Source organism: Pogona vitticeps, chromosome 9 (assembly GCF_051106095.1).
Source record: "Pogona vitticeps strain Pit_001003342236 chromosome 9, PviZW2.1, whole genome shotgun sequence".
Lineage (NCBI taxonomy): Eukaryota > Metazoa > Chordata > Lepidosauria > Squamata > Agamidae > Pogona > Pogona vitticeps.
This window is the reverse complement of record NC_135791.1, coordinates 10,401,002-10,419,955: the sequence shown is the minus strand read 5'-3', so window position 1 is coordinate 10,419,955 and position 18,954 is coordinate 10,401,002. Positions and strand designations below refer to the sequence as shown.

The window sequence follows — 18,954 nt, the reverse complement described above, 5'->3', positions numbered from 1 at the left end:
ACTCTTCCTTCAACTGGAGGAAATTGAAGACTGTACAAACACTTGTATTATAATGTTAAGGAAGGTACAGAACAGTTTATTTCAAGCTGCCAACCACCACTTCACAGTGGTTCCTAGGTTATTTTGGTAGACAGGAAAAAAACAGAGTTCCCAGAGTAACAACCCATGGAAACAACATCTTTTTAATTGTACATGCAGAATATAAGCTGTTTTAAGCAACAGAGGAAAAGAACATCCAGACGGCTCTTGCTTGGCATATCCAGCACTGAAAGGGGAATGTCTACGGAACAGGAGGATAACTAGTTTCAACAAACCAAAGATCCACTTGCCATCCAATATACTTTTTCTAACAACAGAATATCTGCTTCATGTTAGGATAGTCTTTCACATGTTGACATCCTCCAGATATGGTGGACTTCTACTTCCATCCTTCCATCCAATGACCATGCTGGCGTCACATGATAGTTGCAGTCCAACATTGCTATAGGGCACCAGGTCCAAGAAGACTGCAATGAATCAGGACTCACAGTTCTCACAGATCAATTTATCTTTGGTAACGCAAGTATAGAATGCAAATCAACTTCCTTAAATGTGTGAGGTGTTCAAGGGAGCCTGTCAATTCCTAGATCTTCCTTTTTAAGGCCAAAGCATGTTTGTAACTGAAACCTCTAGTGTTCCGAGGGAGACACATACAATCAAGGTGTGACAGAACAAGAAGGAGATCATGACAGCAGACAGATTTGCTATGATGGAAGTAGCAACAACATACCAGATTTTGACGTGGCTTATTTCAGCACTGGTCCAAAGAATTTTATATCTTTCTGATTCACCCAAATCATGTCTAGATGGCAGACTACTCCTTCAAGTATATGCATGTATATTTGTAATCTCAACACTGGAGCTTTTAAAAAAATACTGACAGATACAAAGATATGTCATGCAAAATTTTTGCTTTCACCATAATGTCTCAACAGGTGTATGCACAAGGGTCAACACACATCACTCCTACACTACATCTCCCTGCTAGCAATTACAGTGCAGGCACAACAAGCATGAGGCACTCATGGATTCCTCTGTCAGTATTTTTTCTGAGACTCCATTCCCAAGTGTTGCTACACTCAACATTCTGCAGGAGTTGCCTGTTTAAGAACAGGAATACTAGTGGGACAGGGTGTACTAACAGGGTGTTTCATGGAAGATTTCTGATCCTCAGCTTGAAAACAAAAACTGGGGAGCAAAGGAAAGTGAAGGTAGAGTACCTCTTTAGATTCTAAAAGAATTGCAACCAAATATAGCCTCCTAAATCTGTTAGACGACTGATTCCTAACCTGGGGTAAACCAGGTGTTCTTGGACTGCAATCTGCAAATACCTTCACCACCAGTTATGATGGCTGGGGTTTCTGGGAGTTGTAGTCCAAAAATACCTGGGTTACCCAAGGTTGGGAACCACTGTGTTGGACTACCCCTAGGAGAAACTCAAGGAAAATGCAGTATTTGCATTATCGATCCCTATTCTACTTCACTTCTATCTCTGACATACTAGTCTGCACACAAATATAAAACAGGTGTCAGATGACTGGTAGTACTGTTACAAATCCAGAAGCCTAAACAGCATGCTACATGGATTAAGTAACACAGCTTTGTTTCATGTGAAAAGCTCACTCTAGGATAATATGAGCACTCACTGCCCTCCAAGGCTGAGGAGAAAGTACATACTCTCCCTGCTTGGGCTTTGCTTTCAAACTTTAAAACTTAATGGGGGAGGGGGGGGAAGAAAAAGGCAAAAGCATATCAGTTGAATTTTGCTTTGGAGAAATCCATTTCTGGATGCTGTTCCATGAACCTGTAAGAATGAAAGAAGCATTCGTTAGTTAAGACAGCTAGAAGGATACCAGCAAAGCTATGTCACATATAAGTTAAATAATACCCTTTTCAGGACACTATATCTTGTGCCAACTCTTGAGTTCTAGGTGTCAGATAAAAATGATTATTTTTTTTCCTTTTTTTTAAAATAAATTTTATTAAGTTTTTTATCATACAAAAAGCCACAAGATACCAAAAAAAGAAAAAGAAAACCAAAACGAAGAGACGAAAAGAAATGAGAAAAAAGAAGAAAAAGAAAATCATATGGCAAAGAAAAAAAAGCAAACCTAAATTACCCCTCTATCTGAAGTTCCCCCCCCTTGGAGTCAAAGATTCCAGCCTCATTAGTCCTCTATTCTCCCTACCTCTGTTTATAGCATATACTAATAAGTTTCTACATGTATCCTAAATTTCACCCTAAACTTTAGTCTTCTTCTGGGCCCAGAGATATATTAGTCCCCAGCTTTGTTTTACATAGTCTCTTGGCTGTTCCCGCAGTGCTTCTGATAGAGTGTCCAACTCAGCCATGTCCCATAGTTTCTTTAACAGCTCTTCCATCGTCAGAACCTCTTCTGTTTTCCATTTCTGGGCCCAGAGTAATCTAGCTGCTGTGAGTATATACATAAGACAATGCTTCAGTTTATTGTCATTTATACCTGAAATGACATTCAATAATGCCATTTCAGGTTTCAGCTCTAATCTCTGCTGTATAATTTCTTTTGCTAAGTCCCATACCTGTGTCCAATAGATTTTGACCTTTTCACATGTCCACCACATATGGTAGTAAGTTCCAACCTTTTTCCTACATTTCCAACATATGTTACTGTTACCCTCTGACATTTTTGCTAATCTTATGGGTGTATAGTGCCATCGGTAGAACATTTTGAGTACATTTTCTCTTAAATTTGCTGGTTTCAAAATCTTATTGCTTTCTTTCCACATCATTGTCCAATTATCAAGATCTACATTGTACCCAAATTTTTTTGCCCATTTTATCATTGTTTCTTTCACCCTTTCATCTTCTAATTCATATTCTAATAAATAGGTATACATTTTCTTAATTATTGCTTCATCTGTATATAACCACAGTCTGTCTACCTGAACTTTGTCCTTAAAAAAACCCACAGCCCTGTCTTTTTTATATCTTGATTCTAATTTTGCCATTGACCACCAGTCCACCGCTATACCCATTTTTTCGAGCTCTTGTTTGTTCCTTATCTCCAATTCATTTGTTAGCAGATTTTCATATGTGGTTAACCTTCCTTTCTGGTTCAAGGTTTTAAATGAAAATGCTTCTATTGGTGCTACCCACATTGGGATTTTTTCATAAGTTTGTGCTTGAAATTTCTGCCATATCATCCCTAAAGCCTTCCTGATGATATGCTCTTCAAACTGAGAGTGTTCTTTGAGTTTCCCATACCATACATATGCATGCCATCCCATCTTTAAGTCGTGTCCTTCTAATTTCAACAGCCTTTGATTTTCTAGAGTTATCCATTCCTTAATCCAGGTCATTGCACATGCCTTGTAATATAGCAACCAGTTCGGCACACCCACTCCCCCTCTTTCTTTCAAGTCTTGCAGCAATTTAATTTACTTACCTGGCAGGGGAGATACCATGATCACGAAGATAAAAATGATTATAATGCCTATGCAGACCTGTTGAGTCAGCACTGTGTTGCTGAAATGCTATTTAAAGCATTGTATTACGATCATTATTGCTTTGCTTTATTGTGTTAAAATGCCATTGTTTGTTTCACACTGTGTTTTATGTTGCATGATTGGGAATTTTGTGAGTCTCATTGGAAATTATTCTATTCTAAGTATATATTACATAATATTTTACATAAAAATACACCCAAAGAGAAAAAATTACCAAAAGAGAAGATAGCTGTTATATGACAATGATAATCAGTTGATATGGACAAGAGGTGGCCACTGAAGAAATTTATCACCACACCAGGAAAAAAAAATTGAAAGAAACAGGTGCTGCGTTGCATAAAATCCCATGTCTGAACAAACGTACTTCTATTGCAGCTTTGCACGGATCATGACATACAATGTTTCATCAACCGTCCCATTATTAATATCAATACAATTGCCCCGTTACAACATACTACAGTTGTAAATGAGCAGCTGCAAATTAATCAAATGTGCCCTTGGGAACTATTACCTTCAGGTCAGACACATCACACCCGGCTTATAAAACCAGCTTTCCATTTTGTGCAAACACAATTTTTGTTTGTACAGTAAGAATGCTACTGAGTGAAGGACGACTTCAAAGAAATCTTGGTAAGAAGTCAGACTCTTCTGATAAGATCTGCTCTGACTTCAAAACCCTGCCCACCATGATCTTGTCAGGAATGATAATTCAGCAGCATCAGATCACAATTTAGGCAGGAGATTTCGTATGGTTTGCAAGCTTCACTAACGGTTTTTGTGACAATTCTGTTCCTATCCAGCTACTCATTCATCCCAAGCAGGAGAAGGGAACAAAGACACATTAACACTCAGAGCAAGACAAAAGAAGGAGATGAAAATGTTTCAAGAAATAGAAAAACAATGCATACTAAGCAGATTATATACACATACATTTTGTGAGTTATTATAAGACTATACCATAGATTTCCCATCTTATAAGCTATTCCACTAGATGGGTTATATAGCTGGGCAAGATAGGCAAGTTCAGCTGCCCAAAATGTTAAGCAACAGCAGAGAAAAGATGGCCAGAATCCGACTGGTGATTTATGCATGTGTAAGTTAAGCTGCATAATTCACTACAGTGAATTGCTGCCAGGTGTGCCTGTTGTGCAACTGGATGTGCACTGCATAGAGCAGTCAGTCCCTCGCTAGTTAGTGGCAATTTGTTGCAGCGAGTTTCACTATTTATGTATGCACATATAAATTATCAACAGGATTCTGGCTGACACTGCATTAATCTGCTGAAGTCTAAACAAATTTCATTCTGATAACATTTGCACATCACACAGACAACAGAATTTACCTGCATAAATCATAGCAATGGCCATCAACACAGATGACTATAAAACAGAATTAGAAAAACTGAGGGACATCAGAAGGTAGGATGGCTATATTTCAGGAACTGTATTACAGGTAGCATGCCTATGTAACCCATGCATTAGGCTACACAAGACTGCTGTACTCATATCCAGCTTGTAGGCTTCCCAGAGACATCTAGTTGGCCAATTTGGAAAACCCTATAGTGCTGGGCAATATAGGTCTTTGGTCTGATACAGGACAGATCTGCCCACGCTCTTAAGGTAAAGGCATACGGCCACACTTTCTCTCCTGAACACACATCCTTGGGAGTTGGAGGAGAAGGGGAAACAGTGAGGCTGGAGAATTTTGTCTAATAGAGGGTGGGGGGTAAAGTTTCAGAGCTAAATGACAAATAAATCCCAAAATGATCAATGAGCTGAGATGTGACAAAACTAAACAATAAGCTGGAATCAGTCTCCTTGCCATTTCTTGTAAGTGCAAGACATGTAGAGAACGTTATTTATTTAACTCACATACTGCCCAACAGTGCAATGTGCACTCACTGGCCAATTAATAGCCTACACATAAATGCAAATAATTCAATGAATTAAAACAAATTACTGTGTAAGCAAATTATACAATGCAATGGATCTGTAAAAGGATTTTATGGTGCAAATGTTAGAAGAGGAAGAAATATTCCTTGTAATTTTGCCACGTACCCTATGATAGTGCTACACCTCAGTACATCAGCAATTCACCGGATCTAGGGAATACCAGTGATTTAAGTCAGTCTCTACAGACATCAGAAGTGAGTGCTCTTATCTAATGCCTGCCAATATTAAGATTTTGTCTCAGGAATTTAGCCATGAAGAGGGCTGCTTTGTACAGCAACTCTCACTTGCCTACAGCGCAGTAATTCCTGTCCCACCAAAGATGCTAAGAGTTGCTCAAGAGCAGCTGTGTGCCCTTTGATTAGCCAGTTTCTAACCTGAGAGCACAGAGCATCACCCTGTGTGGCCGTAATAGGGGAATTACTGTACTCACAAAAGCTTCTGAGCAGCTCTCTGCCAAGCACTGCAATAAACTGATAAAAGCAGTGATCCCTGTATTTGCGGGTGGGGGAAAGTTATGTTATCTGGTTTTGAGGAACAAGGAGATTAGAGTCAGAGACATCACATCATGGTTCAAGCCGAGATGGTACTGCCAGGCCCATGAGTACCTACAGTGCCCTATCTGCTGGACTAAGACCAGCGCCTGACCTGCAGATGACTTTGTAGAGATAACTAGCAGTTACCGGGAGAGAAAACTCATTCTTCCTCTTCATACGGCATTCCAAGAGGAAACTCAAAATTTGCCCTACTCACTTCTTTAGTATGTCCTGCTTTTTCTGCTCATCAGATGTGGGGAGCCCCATGGACTTCTGCCGCTGATCATACATCATTTTCTCCACCATGCTGCGGGTTTCGCTGTCCAAGTCTGATAGCTTGGAAATTGCAAAAAGATATTGTTAAAGAATGTCCATATTCCCACAGCGCAGAGCCGCATTATGAAGTGACCTATAAAACCCGTCAAAAATATTCACAGTAGAAAACACTTTAAAACAAAATGTGACTTCAAGATAGTGCCAAGATTTCTGAAACCGCTTCCTGTCCTAGTCCTTCCTTTTCTGACCACTGCTTTTTAGTCACTTCCCACCCATGTAGCAGCAGTTCATGTATATGTTGCAAAGCATAGGTCCTGAGCTGGGTAAGCACCACCTGCTTAGCCCTTGGCAACATCAACTCTTCCTTGTTGGCAACAGTCTGAAAAAGAGTATCTGCCCCCCTTAGAGAAATTTACTTTTAATTTAGGCAGTTTGGCAGAATGTCTTTGATTCAGCCATGAATTGCAAATGATTAAGACCTAAATCAAAGTGTTTGTTATGAGTAGACACTAAATCTACTGTTGAATGGTAAGTGAATGTTACGTAAATCTCACTGATTCTGTGAGTTTACTCAATTCAAAACTAGCAGCTAGGTTTATGCTTCAATTGCCATACTGTATAGCAAAGTTTGCAAAATGGGCACAAAGGGTTGTTTACTTTGAAAGTAAAAGATACACTCACTTTTGAGTTTTCTGGGTTAATCTTCTTGGTGTTAATTTCTGGGTCGGTTTGGACTAACTTGTTCCACCATTCCATCTTGTTAATCTAAAGGTAAGATACAGCAAAATTAAACATTTTAAAATTAAAAGTCTCATCCTGAACATGTGTTATGTTCCATCAACTCAGAAACAACTTATAGCAACCTTAGTAAGGTTTTTAAGGTTAAGCAAGAAGTGGTTTTAACAGTTCAACCGTACACTCAATCACCGTGATTCTTTATTGCCAGCCAGGCTTTCAAACATAGGTCTCCAGAGTTCTAGTTCATAACTCTGTTCTCTACAGCAAACTGGGTATCCTTTCTTGAATGGGGCGTGTGAATTTGGGATTTTGAGTTTTCTATTTATTAGTGATCAGAGACTGTCAGGTAACATTCCATTTTTGTTGCTTATCAGAATACGATAGTACATGTGAATTAGCAGTTAGCCTGCTGGCTAAATTTTGTATCTCCTCTCTTCAGGAACTATCACCCCTAGATACAAAGCAGGAATTTAAAACTCTGGCAAAAGTATCAATATGCTTAAATCCAAAATCCTTTGCTATTACCTTCTCCAAGTGCACAGTGACAATTTTCCCATCCTCAATTAGCCAGGAACTCTCCTCCACCTTCACTTCATTGTATAATGTGCCGTCAATCACAGGAGTGTGGCCCTTCAGGCCCACCTTCAGATACCGTCTTTGTATGTCGACCACCACATCTTTTCCCTTTAACCTGAAGTTCACCTTGAATGGGATGGCCAGCTAGACAAAGGGTAGCAGAGAAAGAGGGAGTAATGAATTCTCATACATACACCTCTGCCATGGACGAGGTACAGATCTGTGTTTGTGATAATGAGTTTCAGTCCACTTCCTATCTGGAACAGCTTTCTGTATTGAAAGCTGGTGCCATAAAAAGCAGCTACTGTCAAGCTGGAGAACAGGAAGACTGACTGACTCCCAGTGATATTCACCTTCCTTCTGTTTTCCTCTTGTTAACATTCAAGAGATAGAATGTTTCCTTAGACTCACTGCTTATTATCTGAGTGATTCAACCCAGCTACAACAAATATAACCCATCTGCCCCTAGGTAAAACCCCTCAAGTTCTCAAATCTGTCCTTACATCCAGTTCAGAGAGGGTCTGTGTCCACCTGTAGTTTGGAAGATCTGCTCCATTCCCAGAGTTTGGTTTAAGCTTGCCTTTGTCCTTCTCATCTTCTTCTTCTTCATCATCTGTATCCTAATGAGATGCAAGGAAAGCAGTAAAAAAATAAGATTCCCTCTGCCGCTGTATCACCTATATAAGTAATAGTTCAAAAACATTTGGAGCACACATATTGTAGTTCAAATTTCTTAAAAGGTTAGCTTGCTTAAAAATCCAACAAATAACCTTTGTGGCATCTCAAAGACTAAGAAATTTATTACAGCATAAGTTGTAATGTTGTATAGTTCACCTCACCAAACATTTGAAGAATTATACTGAGTGGCAGAACTAGAACTACTGTCTGGAAATAAGTGAATAGGAAACTCAGAAATGTACTTTCAACATTCACCTTCTTTTTAACTTCACTGCCTGCTTATTCTCATCAACTACATACACCTGAAGTACCAATGTAATGGTATATTACAATAAATATGCTGGTTTTGCTACCATATTTTAACTTGACAATCCTTTTGGAAACTGTGACTTAAGAGATACCAAACCTCAAAGACAGGATTTTTTTAGCACCAGCCCAGTCCAAAAGCACCTCAGTGCCCCCATACTGTTGTTACATGCCCTCAAGCTGCTTCCAATGCATGGTGACCATATGAATTAATGACCTCTTAAAAAGCCTTGTTGTTAACAGCCCTACTAACCTCTCGCAAACTCAAGGCTGTTGCCTCCTTTATTGACTCAATCCAACCCTTATTTGGTATCCCTTTTTCCCCTTTGCTTTCGGCTTTTATTGACTTTTGCAGTGAGCCCTGCCTTCTCATGATGAGCCCAAAGTACGATAGCCTCAGCTTAGTCACGGTCACTTCTAGGGAGAATTCTGGCTTGATTTGATCTACAACCCACTTATCTGCCCTTCTAGCAGTCTATGGGATACACAAAGCTCTGCTCCAACATCATATTTCAAATGTACCAATTTTTTTCATGTTAGCTTTTTTCACTGTCCATCTTTCACATCTGTACATAGTAATCATGGGGGGAAGACACTGAAAGAGCATCCCCAATAATATGAGGACTATGAATGCAATAAGGCATACTCTGGACCACAAAACTATCCTGTCAGATGATCCTTCTACTCCACAAGTGCTGCAGATAGCCTTTCTGACACAAATGAAGCTAGTAATGGGGAACTGGAAACCAGCATGTAGATGATGTACATGCTAGTCTCCAATGACACATTCTTGCAGTTAGAGATCTTTTCTAATTCCTCCATAGCTACCTTTCAAGTCTTGTCTTCTTCCGATTTCTTGGCTGCAGTATCTATTTGGACTCATGACTGAACCAAGGTGCAGAAAATTTGTTAACAATTTCAACTTCATTATCAATCATAAAGTTTGATCATTCTTCTGAATGCCTACTCATATGAAGCCCAAACATTTCCATATGTTCTGGCAAACACAGAGGGGCCAAAACCCTGTTGCACAGCTCCATGTGCTCAACAATGACATAATCACTGGCAAATCATCTCTTATTAAAGGTGGTATCACTGTGCACGTGTCTCATTCAGAATGTAATGGAGCGGTATGCAGCCAGAAATTGCCAAAGGAAGCTTTTAATGACAATTTGCCACTGCTGATATCATCACCACTGCGCCCACAGAGCTACATATCAGGATCTCAGCTGAGAAGAACCATCTAAAAATAACGGAGGTTTAGGGTGGGAACAAATTATCTATTTATAACTACAAAGCCTCCAAGAACATATTACCTGTTTGCTGGACTCTGGCGATTCCATTGGACTCTCAGCAGATTTGACTTCCTGGGCCTCATTTTCTTTTTTCTCCTTCTTCTGTTTTTGGAAAAAATAGTTTTAGTTGAGGGGTAAGCATGTTTTATGTTATTTATTATTAACAGCACTAGGTTCTCCCCTACTTGTTGCATTCAACCAAAGCAGTAGCAATACATCATTTGGACAGAATGTAATGTGGTCCATTTCTATACACATGGTTAGCATATAAAGGCCTGCAAAGTACCCTAAGTCCAAAATATAGCTAAACTATACCGTTAGCTACACAAAAGAGGAGATACTCTAAAATCATATCAGCACTGACACTTCTACAGTTCTCTAAAGTATGCAATAAAAATGAGACAAACTCATCACAAGCAAGGCACTCAGTCTTCTATTGCCATGTAAATGGCAGATATGATAAATGGAGTCACACCTGGTCAATTTCCTGTTGCAACCTTTCTGCCTCCTCATCCGTGAGCTCTTTAATCCTTGGTTCACTGTCTTCTTTTTTTGCTTCTTTGGCAAGTTTAGCAGCACGTTCTGCTTTTTCACGCTGCTCTGCCTCTTGGTGAGCTTTCTTCTCCTTTTGTGCTTTCTGAGCCAGTTTATTGTGCCGGCTGAATGTCTCTGTGATTAACTGATGGAAAAATACAAACATTTATGACATGCTATTTTACACATTGCTTACTGTAAAGTGGCTTTGTTTTCTTGGAAATATTTCTGATTTCTGCTTGCAGTTGCAGCAGGGGAGGGAGGAAAACTTTTCTAGAAGACAGACAACACTGATAAGCATCATGCCCAACTCCCTGTCCCAAGATCTGATAGAAAATTGGTAAAGAGGATCAGCAAGAACACTTATTTTCTAAGCAGTTATCCACATGAGACGAATGGCACAAGGTGCATACTTTTAGCTACAGAAATATAAATTCACTCCAAACTCTTACACTTCTGCAATTAGCAAGAGGTACATTAAGAGTTGTGAATCTTAAAGTTATTTGAATGACTTATCTGTTCCCTTCCACCAGTCCACAGGGTGGAATGAACAGAGGTACCTTTGCCCACAATTTTGAAGTAACAGACTGAGGGTCAGGGCTCTACATGTTTGCTCCAAGAGGTGATGCAGTCATCTGACTGCATAACTGGCTGAATTTCAAGGGTTTCTACTACTGGGTGACCTTCATAACTGCTGTGGCAATTGAAGGCCATGAACAGAAGCACTGAAATTGGTAACACATGCCCTTTGGACAGTGATACGTTGGAGTCTTGTGTCTACTGAAGAAAAATCATGCTGACCTTCTCTACTATCTTTGTGTTGTTGTTTTTCTAAAGGTAAAGGACAGGCGGTATCTTTAAACAGGGCTGTACCTGAATGGCTTAGATCCGACATAACAGACAGAAATATATGGCTCCTTCACATGATGCAGAACTTAGCATGGGATCTGCAGGTTTATTATAAACCTACAATTCTGAATTTCTACTAAGGCCCCAAACTCATTTTACTAGCATAAAAAACAGGAAATGATTCTATATACTGCAATATTTATTATTCTTAGACATGAACTACTTACTTCCACATCTGTTTTCTTATCACTGACAGCGGTTTCCTCCACATGCCACAATTCAGGGGAAAACTATTCCCCGATTTTAAAAAAATTTAAATCAGTGATAAGGAATCCTTGGGTCTACAGTTGTTTGAAGGTACAACTCCCACAGCTCCTTGCTAATTGACACAATGGCCGAGATGTCTTAGAGGTGAAGCCCAAAAGACTGGAGAACCAAAGACTCCTGATCCCGGTTAAAATTTTATCCCCTGCTTATTCTGCAAGCTCCCGAAACCCTATTAGGCAAATCAAAAGTCTGTTGCAGTAAGTATTTTCCCAAATCTTGTACAAGTTTTAGAAACTGTCTTTGACTGAACTCCTTGGGACAAAAAGTATGTGCCAATACTAAAGGTTCAAGAGCAGGTGGCAACTGCTAAAACGCTATTGCTTAGCATAGTAAGACACACTAGAGTAGGCCCATTAAATCAGTGGCAATCAGGTGAATCAATTCCTCCATTGTTTCAAATGAACCTACCCTAGTTGCAACTTCCTATGCTAAAGCAAGTTGTAACTGGAATAGGCCAATTTGAATCAACAGAATTTAGGGGGAGCAGACTCACCAAATCCTCAATGATTCAATGGGCCTACTCCAGTAATCTCTAGTTTATGTAGTGTCTATGCCACATCAGTATATAAATTAAATATTTTTGCTTGTAACATCTGCCTATCTGTTGTGAAGAATGCGTAAACATTAATTCCTAAAGATTGTCAGAAAATTTGATTTTTTTCTGATCTCCTTATAGCACCTGACAGCTTAGATACGAATTCTAAAAATGAGGTGGTCAAATCTATAACTTCATCCCAAATCAGCAAAGGTACTAAACAATCACATGGTATTTAAGATTACCAGCAGCATCCTGCACATTTAGGTTAGGCAAACACTGCTATTTGGCTAAACGGTCACTGCTGGAAAAGTGGACTTACAGCTTTTCTAGGAATGGACAAATAGAGTAAACTGGAATTATTGATCCTGTGGTGTCTGCCAGAGTTAAATTAGTCCATTCCAGCACACAAGCTTTTCAAATTAGCCTCTGGTTAAAGCACAGCTGAACACCAACACACCTCCAGACAAAACAATAAAGCAAACTGGTACTGGTGTCATCTATAGATATCTATACATATAAAATTGCTTGGACAAGGCGGGACACTACTTAACATAGTCTCTTCTGCTGCTTTAAGGATTCAGCATCTGAATGTGACATCACCCAATTGCAGCAAATCAAGAGAAAATTCATGGTAGATTACAGCCATAAAATGACCCTGCAGGAATCTGAGAGTTCAGCAAGTCAAAGAAAAAAAGTACTATCACTTCTCCATAAGCCAAGTCATGAGTAAATTAAGATACCTTCTCAGCAGCACCCTCTTCTCCTCCTACAAAGAAATCCGTCTTGCGCCTCAAGAAGCTGAAAAATGTGTTCACAAGCTGCAAGGAGAAGATAAGTTATTTTCACAGGAAAAGTGGGTCCACTTTCATGCTACTCCCAGCCAACACATTTTTTTTGCTTTTTTTCACATAATAAGTATCCCCCTTCTTTAAAGATATAATGATGAAAATCTTGTTGCTTGGCATAGTAAATCGCACTATGATTTACTGAGTCAACTCCCTTGTAAATTTAGTTGATTTAAATGGGCCTATTCTAATAACAAGTTACTTCAAAAAAGTAAGCCAGTTAGAATATGCCCATCAGAATCAATGAAAATTAAAGAAGCACTGACTAAATCCCTGTTGATTCAATGAGCCTACTCTAGTGCAGTTTACTACACAAAGCAACAGGATTATGGCCAATGTTATTATCAAGCTTACTGTACTGTACTATAGCGATAGCTAGGTGAGTGGCCTTAATTGTTTTGCCTAATGCCTTTTTAGGTTCGACTTGCAGCCAGATAATCAACTGCAAGCTAAACATGTTCAGTTCTCTCAGTATTTCCTCATAGAGCTTGGTTTCCAGTCATCCTTGCTGCCCAGCAGTAAACTTGTTCCAGTTTGTTAGCATCTTTCTTCGCATGTGGTGTCTAAACTGGACAAAATACTGAGTGCTGAATAGACAGAAATTAGTATTTAATGGAATTTGGGGGCTACCTTTCTGTGAACGCAGCCTAAAATAAATTTGCCTTTTTTTCTGCCACATCACATTGTTGGCTCACATTCAGTTTGTGATCTACAATAATTCTAAGATCATTCTTGGTCACAGTGTTACTGAGCCAAGTATCCCCTATCTTGCAATAAATATACTGTATCTATTTGTAGAATTTTACACTGATCCCTATTCAACTTCATGTTGTTTTCAGTACAATGTTTGAGGCTATCAAGATCTTTTTGAATTTTGTTTGTCTTCCAAAATAGCTATTCCACCCAATTTTGTGTCATCCATAAATGTGGCCCCTCATCCAGAAAGTTAATATTGTACAAATGTTGAATTCTGTAACCAACTGTGTTCTATCCAGCCCATACTTAGTTAACTTGCTAATCAATATATCATGGGAGACTATGGGAAAAGCACTGATGAAATCAAGAAACACTAGGTTTACAGCATACCCAATGTTTACCAGTCAAAAATGAGAGATTGGTCTGGCAGGATTTGTTCTTGACAAATCCATGTTGGTTTCTAGTCATCACTGCATTGTTTTCAAGGTGCTTGGCAGAGTGAGAGTGACTGTTTTATAATCTGCTCCAGAATTTTCCCTGGGACTGATGTCAAGTGGTCTGTAGTTCCCAGGTCCCTCCTCTAGATCACTGGTTCTTAACCTTGGGTTACTCAGGAGTTTTGGACTGCAACTCCCAGAAGCCTTCACCACCAGCTGTCCTGACTGGGGTTTCTGGGAGTTGCAGTTCAAAAGCATCCGAGTAACAAAGGTTAAGAACCACTGCTCTAGATGACAGGGACAACGTTAGGCCAGTCAGTGGTCCCCAAACTTGGGCCTCCAGATGTTCTTGGACTACAACTCCCAGAAGCCTTCACCACCACTTGTGCTGGCCAGGATTTCTGGGAGTTGTAGTCCAAGAACATCTGGAGGCCCAAGGTTGGGGACCACTGCTCTAATCAACTAGTATTTCACCCATTCTCCATGATTTCAAGAAAATAACAGACAGTGGTTCTGAGGGTTCTTAGACCATCTAATACACTTGGATGCAGTTCATCTACCTCTGGAGATCTGAACTTGGGCAGAATATGCCTGGGTTTTGTAGAAAATCATGCAATTTATGGATTGTGTGACTTCTGCAAAACCAAGATTCCTAGGGCTTTAATGTAAGAATCTCAAGCACCGGATGAGTTCTTCACATCCTCAAGGCTATTTAGACAAAAAAGACGTAATCTTATCGTTCTTTGATATGGAAAAGTTATCAAAGAATTATTGCACTTGAAAACGAATTATAAGTGTAAAAACGTTCTGAACACGAAGATCACGTTCCTGCGACATCCAGGAATGTCTTTTCTCCTTTTTTTTTCTCCTATGAATTAATGCAATTCTTTTACCTTCCTCCACAGCAGCTTATCCACGGCCCAAGTCTCGTGCACCAGCACAGCCCCCCTCCTCCGCGTGGTCCCTGAGAAGCCTGTGGGAGGCCCACGACATGAGAGGAATTCCCGGCTCTTGCCAATCAGAGGGAAAAAGGGGGCTATGCCGGTGGAGGAGAAAAAGCACGGGTCCCTCGGGACAGGGGCAAGGAGGCTCCCAGAAGGGAGCCACCCCGGGACGGAGGAGGGGAAGAACCAGGGCCCACCCCGCTCGCCCGCTCGCCTGCCCTCCATTTTACCTCCCGCACGCCGCCCTGGTGCTGCTGAGCCATGGCCAGCAACATGCCGTCGAAGCGCTCCTCGTTCTCCGCCGAGTCCTCCCCGCTGGCCCCCATCGCTGGCTCCTCGGTTGCCTCGGCGTTTAGGTTTCCACGGCAGCCACACCGACCCCCCTCTTCGCCGTTGTCAGGACCGTGTCCGGAAGCGGAAAGGAGAGAATCTGCCCCCACCCATTCCGGAAGGCCAACCACCAATCGCCGAGCTCCAGGGGCGAATTGGCACCAGGCTCCTCCAATTAGCGTCCAAAGGTAGTCAAAAGAACCGTCCGTAGGACTCCAGGCTTGGCGTCGGTTGCTGTGGTTACCTGCGAACTGCCTGATGGGAACTTCCAGAAAACTCGGCGGTCTCAGGCCCTCTAGACTAGAGGGGAAGGTTGTGGTGCGGTTGGCGTTGTTGTCCGTTGGAGTAAACTTAATTTTAAAAGAGTTAAGTCTTGCACGTGGCTAGTACATTATGTCGTGCCCTTCTTCCAAATAACTGATGGCGGAACCCTTAACCGTTTTTCTGCCACTGAAATGTCAAATCAACCCTGTTAGGTAGGCAATACCGTGCTGCCCCCCCCATCCCTCGCCTCGCTATGAGGGATTTGAACGTGGTTTATCAGAGAAGAGGATATACATCGCAAAAAGGAGGGCAAAAGAAGACAAAACTGCAAAATTAAGCTTGTACAAATATATAATGAGAAATAATTTGTATCAACAACAGAATGACGTTTAACAAGTGTGAAGTTCTACACCTGAGACTAAATGCACAGTTACAAGATGGTAGTGATAATACTACGAGTGAAAAGGTTCTTGGAATTGATGTAAACCACAAGCAATATGAGCCAACAGTGTGATGTGGCTGCAAAAAAGGCAAATGCTATTTTAGGATGCATTAACAGAAGCACAGTCTCCAAATCACATGAGATACTAATTCTCCTCCTCCATTCGGCACTGGTTAGGTCTTATCTTGAGTACTGTGTACAGATCTGGACACCACAGTTTGCCAAGGGGACTGGAAGCCAAGCTCTGCGAGGAAAGACTGAAAGAAATGGACATGTTTAGCCTGGAGAAAAGATTGCGGTAGATGTGATAGCATTCTTCTAATACGTGAGAGGTAGTCATAAATAGGAGGGGCAGGATCTGTTCTCAGTCATCCCACAGTGCAGGACACATAATAATAGGCCCACGTTACAGGAAGTTAGATTTAGGTTGAATATCAAGGAAAATGTAAACTCTTAAAGCCAAGGTACCCTAAGGTGCGCAGCTGTGTGATAGATCACAACTCCACCTCCCTCCATACAGGGCTCCTCCTCTGTGCACCCAGAGTGATAAGTCTAGCCCTTTGGTTCCACTTGTGACAGAATGCTGGGGAGGGGGCTGAAATTGTGCATGCAGGGGGGAGCAGAGCTGTGTGCATGAGAGTTGAGTTGGCTGAAAATTAGAAGGATATTGGTTAGAGCAGTGTGACAATGAAACCAATTACCTTGGCAGGTGCTGAGCACTGGAGGCATTCAAGAGAAAATTGGAGAACCATCTGCCCAATCTGCTTTGATTTGGACTCGTGCATTAAGCAGGGGGTTGAACTAGATGACCTTATAGACCCCTCAATTATTCTATGATTCTATGTGTAATTTAAACAGAAGTACATTGCTTGATTGGGAAGACTGTGACTTGTCTGCTTGCTGAGTCTGCTGCCCAAGTATTGTTAGGCAAGTTCCAGGTTGCTGATCTCACTGTTTTAAATCAGACTTGGACTTTTTAACAGAGGACACTTCCACACCGAGGATTGTCTTCTGGCAGCCCTTCAAATGGAAGACTGCTCTCCCTAAAAGAGGACATATGATCACTTTACAAATTACTACACTACATTGGGTATTATTTATACAGTGGTGCCTCGCTTAACGATGTTAATTTGTTCCAGTGAAATCGCTGTACAGTGAAAACATCGTGAAGCGAAAATAAAAAACCCATTGAAACGCATTAAAACCTGGTAAATGCATTCCAAAAACTCACCGTCCAGCGAAGATGCTGCCTGCTTTGAAACCCGTATCTTAAATTAGCATTATTTCTTGTTTCCCGCTAGAGGCTAGGCATCATCATGGCCTGAGGTGGGAAATAATGCAATAATCTGAACACATTCACATCAAATTCATTACATTTTCCATCCAGAAGAGCAAAATACGGTTAATAAACATGGCGCTGTAAATACGATATTTTGAAACTGATGGAAACAATATCGTAAATTAAATGTTGGTCTACTATGTGTAACAGAGTGTCCAAAAGAATATGCTCATGTTTCAAATGCCAGATGATAGTTCTGCATGTTTAAATTAAGTAAACTAATTTGTTATTTGTTCTTGTGGACACCTTGTTATGGAGGATTTTACAGGGCTTTCTTTGACCTCAGATGAGATATGTAAACAGGAACATATTTGGGTCCATATTACTCATCCAATCCAATTTCGTATGCAGTCAGGGAATTGCAAAAGCAAGGTCATCAGGGAGAAATGGCTTTTGTTCCACTGGCTTCAGTGATTAAAGTCCACAGCTTTAGGCCTAGAGCCAAGTTTGGTTTATAAGCGGTCATTCCCCTTTATAAAACTTGGAACAGAACAGATAGGTTTTTCATTATAGCAGGTGATGGGAATTGCATTGTTTTCCCAGTGTACATGAAAGTGGGGGTGGAAATTAGGCATGTGCAGTTTTTTGACTGTTTGTGCTCACAACATAGCACAAGGTGCTGCAATATCGAGACTCTGCTTTGATTTAAAATACAAACATGTCAAAGAACAAAAAAAGATGGTTCTTTCCACCTGAATTGCCCCCACCCATTCTATGATAAAATGGGAGAAGCCATTTCCAATAGCAAGCGTGCCAACTTGGAATGTTTGAATTGTCTGATTCCTTCTTTTCCCACACCCAACCTGAGCCAGGGCCTGTGTTCTAGTCATAAATGTGGAAGGGTAGGCATTTATCATGACAGTCCTCAAAGCTTTTCCCCTACCTTGAGCAGAATCCAAAAATGCAGGCAGCTGCATCAACAAATGAGGAGCAGGTCTTTTGTAAATTTAATGCTCTTAAGTGTCTATTCAAGATGAATCCACCTTCACCTACTTTATATTGCAACAGGGATAGCTTGCAAAACTGTATTTTTCCTAAGTAGCACAGCTTGTATTTTAGTGCGTCTGCACTGCCTGGAGCCAGTCCTTAATCCACAAAAGTAGGAGGGTGATATGGTTAATGGATCAAGCCAATAGCCCCATTGAAATAGATCAGTCACCTTCTCAACAGAGAGTAGGCAGAGGTGTTACCCATTGTTGGTCCAATTTGGGTATTTTGGACAAGCAAGACCAGAATTTGTATGTTGTCTCCCACAAAGGCTCTGCTGATAGCACAGTTATAGCTCCCACCCAACCTCTCTCTGGCATCCAGATGTCTCCTATCAGCACTCAGAGAGCTTTGAAATGCCGGCTGTTCTTTTGCTCTAATTTCTTCAATCTGCACCTCTCTTTGCAACAAAATGAGCCTCACATCTACTTCATTCTAATATTTCCCTGTTGACTATATTATCTCCTGAAGCTTCTGGAATAACATATATCACTGGGGCACTGAATTCCACACTAGCCTCTACTACCAGCTGCACGAGGTCTT

At 40.7% G+C, this 18,954-nt stretch overlaps 1 protein-coding gene across 1 annotated transcript; it reads right to left on the bottom strand.

Annotated features, from left to right (window-relative positions):
* Positions 1–61: 61 nt before the first annotated feature.
* On the bottom strand, positions 62–15,491 carry NUDC (nuclear distribution C, dynein complex regulator). Its single transcript, XM_020778199.3, has 9 exons — positions 15,280–15,491; positions 12,868–12,945; positions 10,355–10,558; positions 9,901–9,981; positions 8,104–8,220; positions 7,550–7,744; positions 6,968–7,051; positions 6,228–6,346; positions 62–1,843 (listed from the first exon to the last, which is right to left on the bottom strand). Exons 1-9 carry the CDS (start codon positions 15,373–15,375, stop codon positions 1,792–1,794), a joined length of 1,026 nt encoding a protein of 341 aa, XP_020633858.3. The 5' UTR covers positions 15,376–15,491; the 3' UTR covers positions 62–1,791.
* Positions 15,492–18,954: the final 3,463 nt, after the last annotated feature.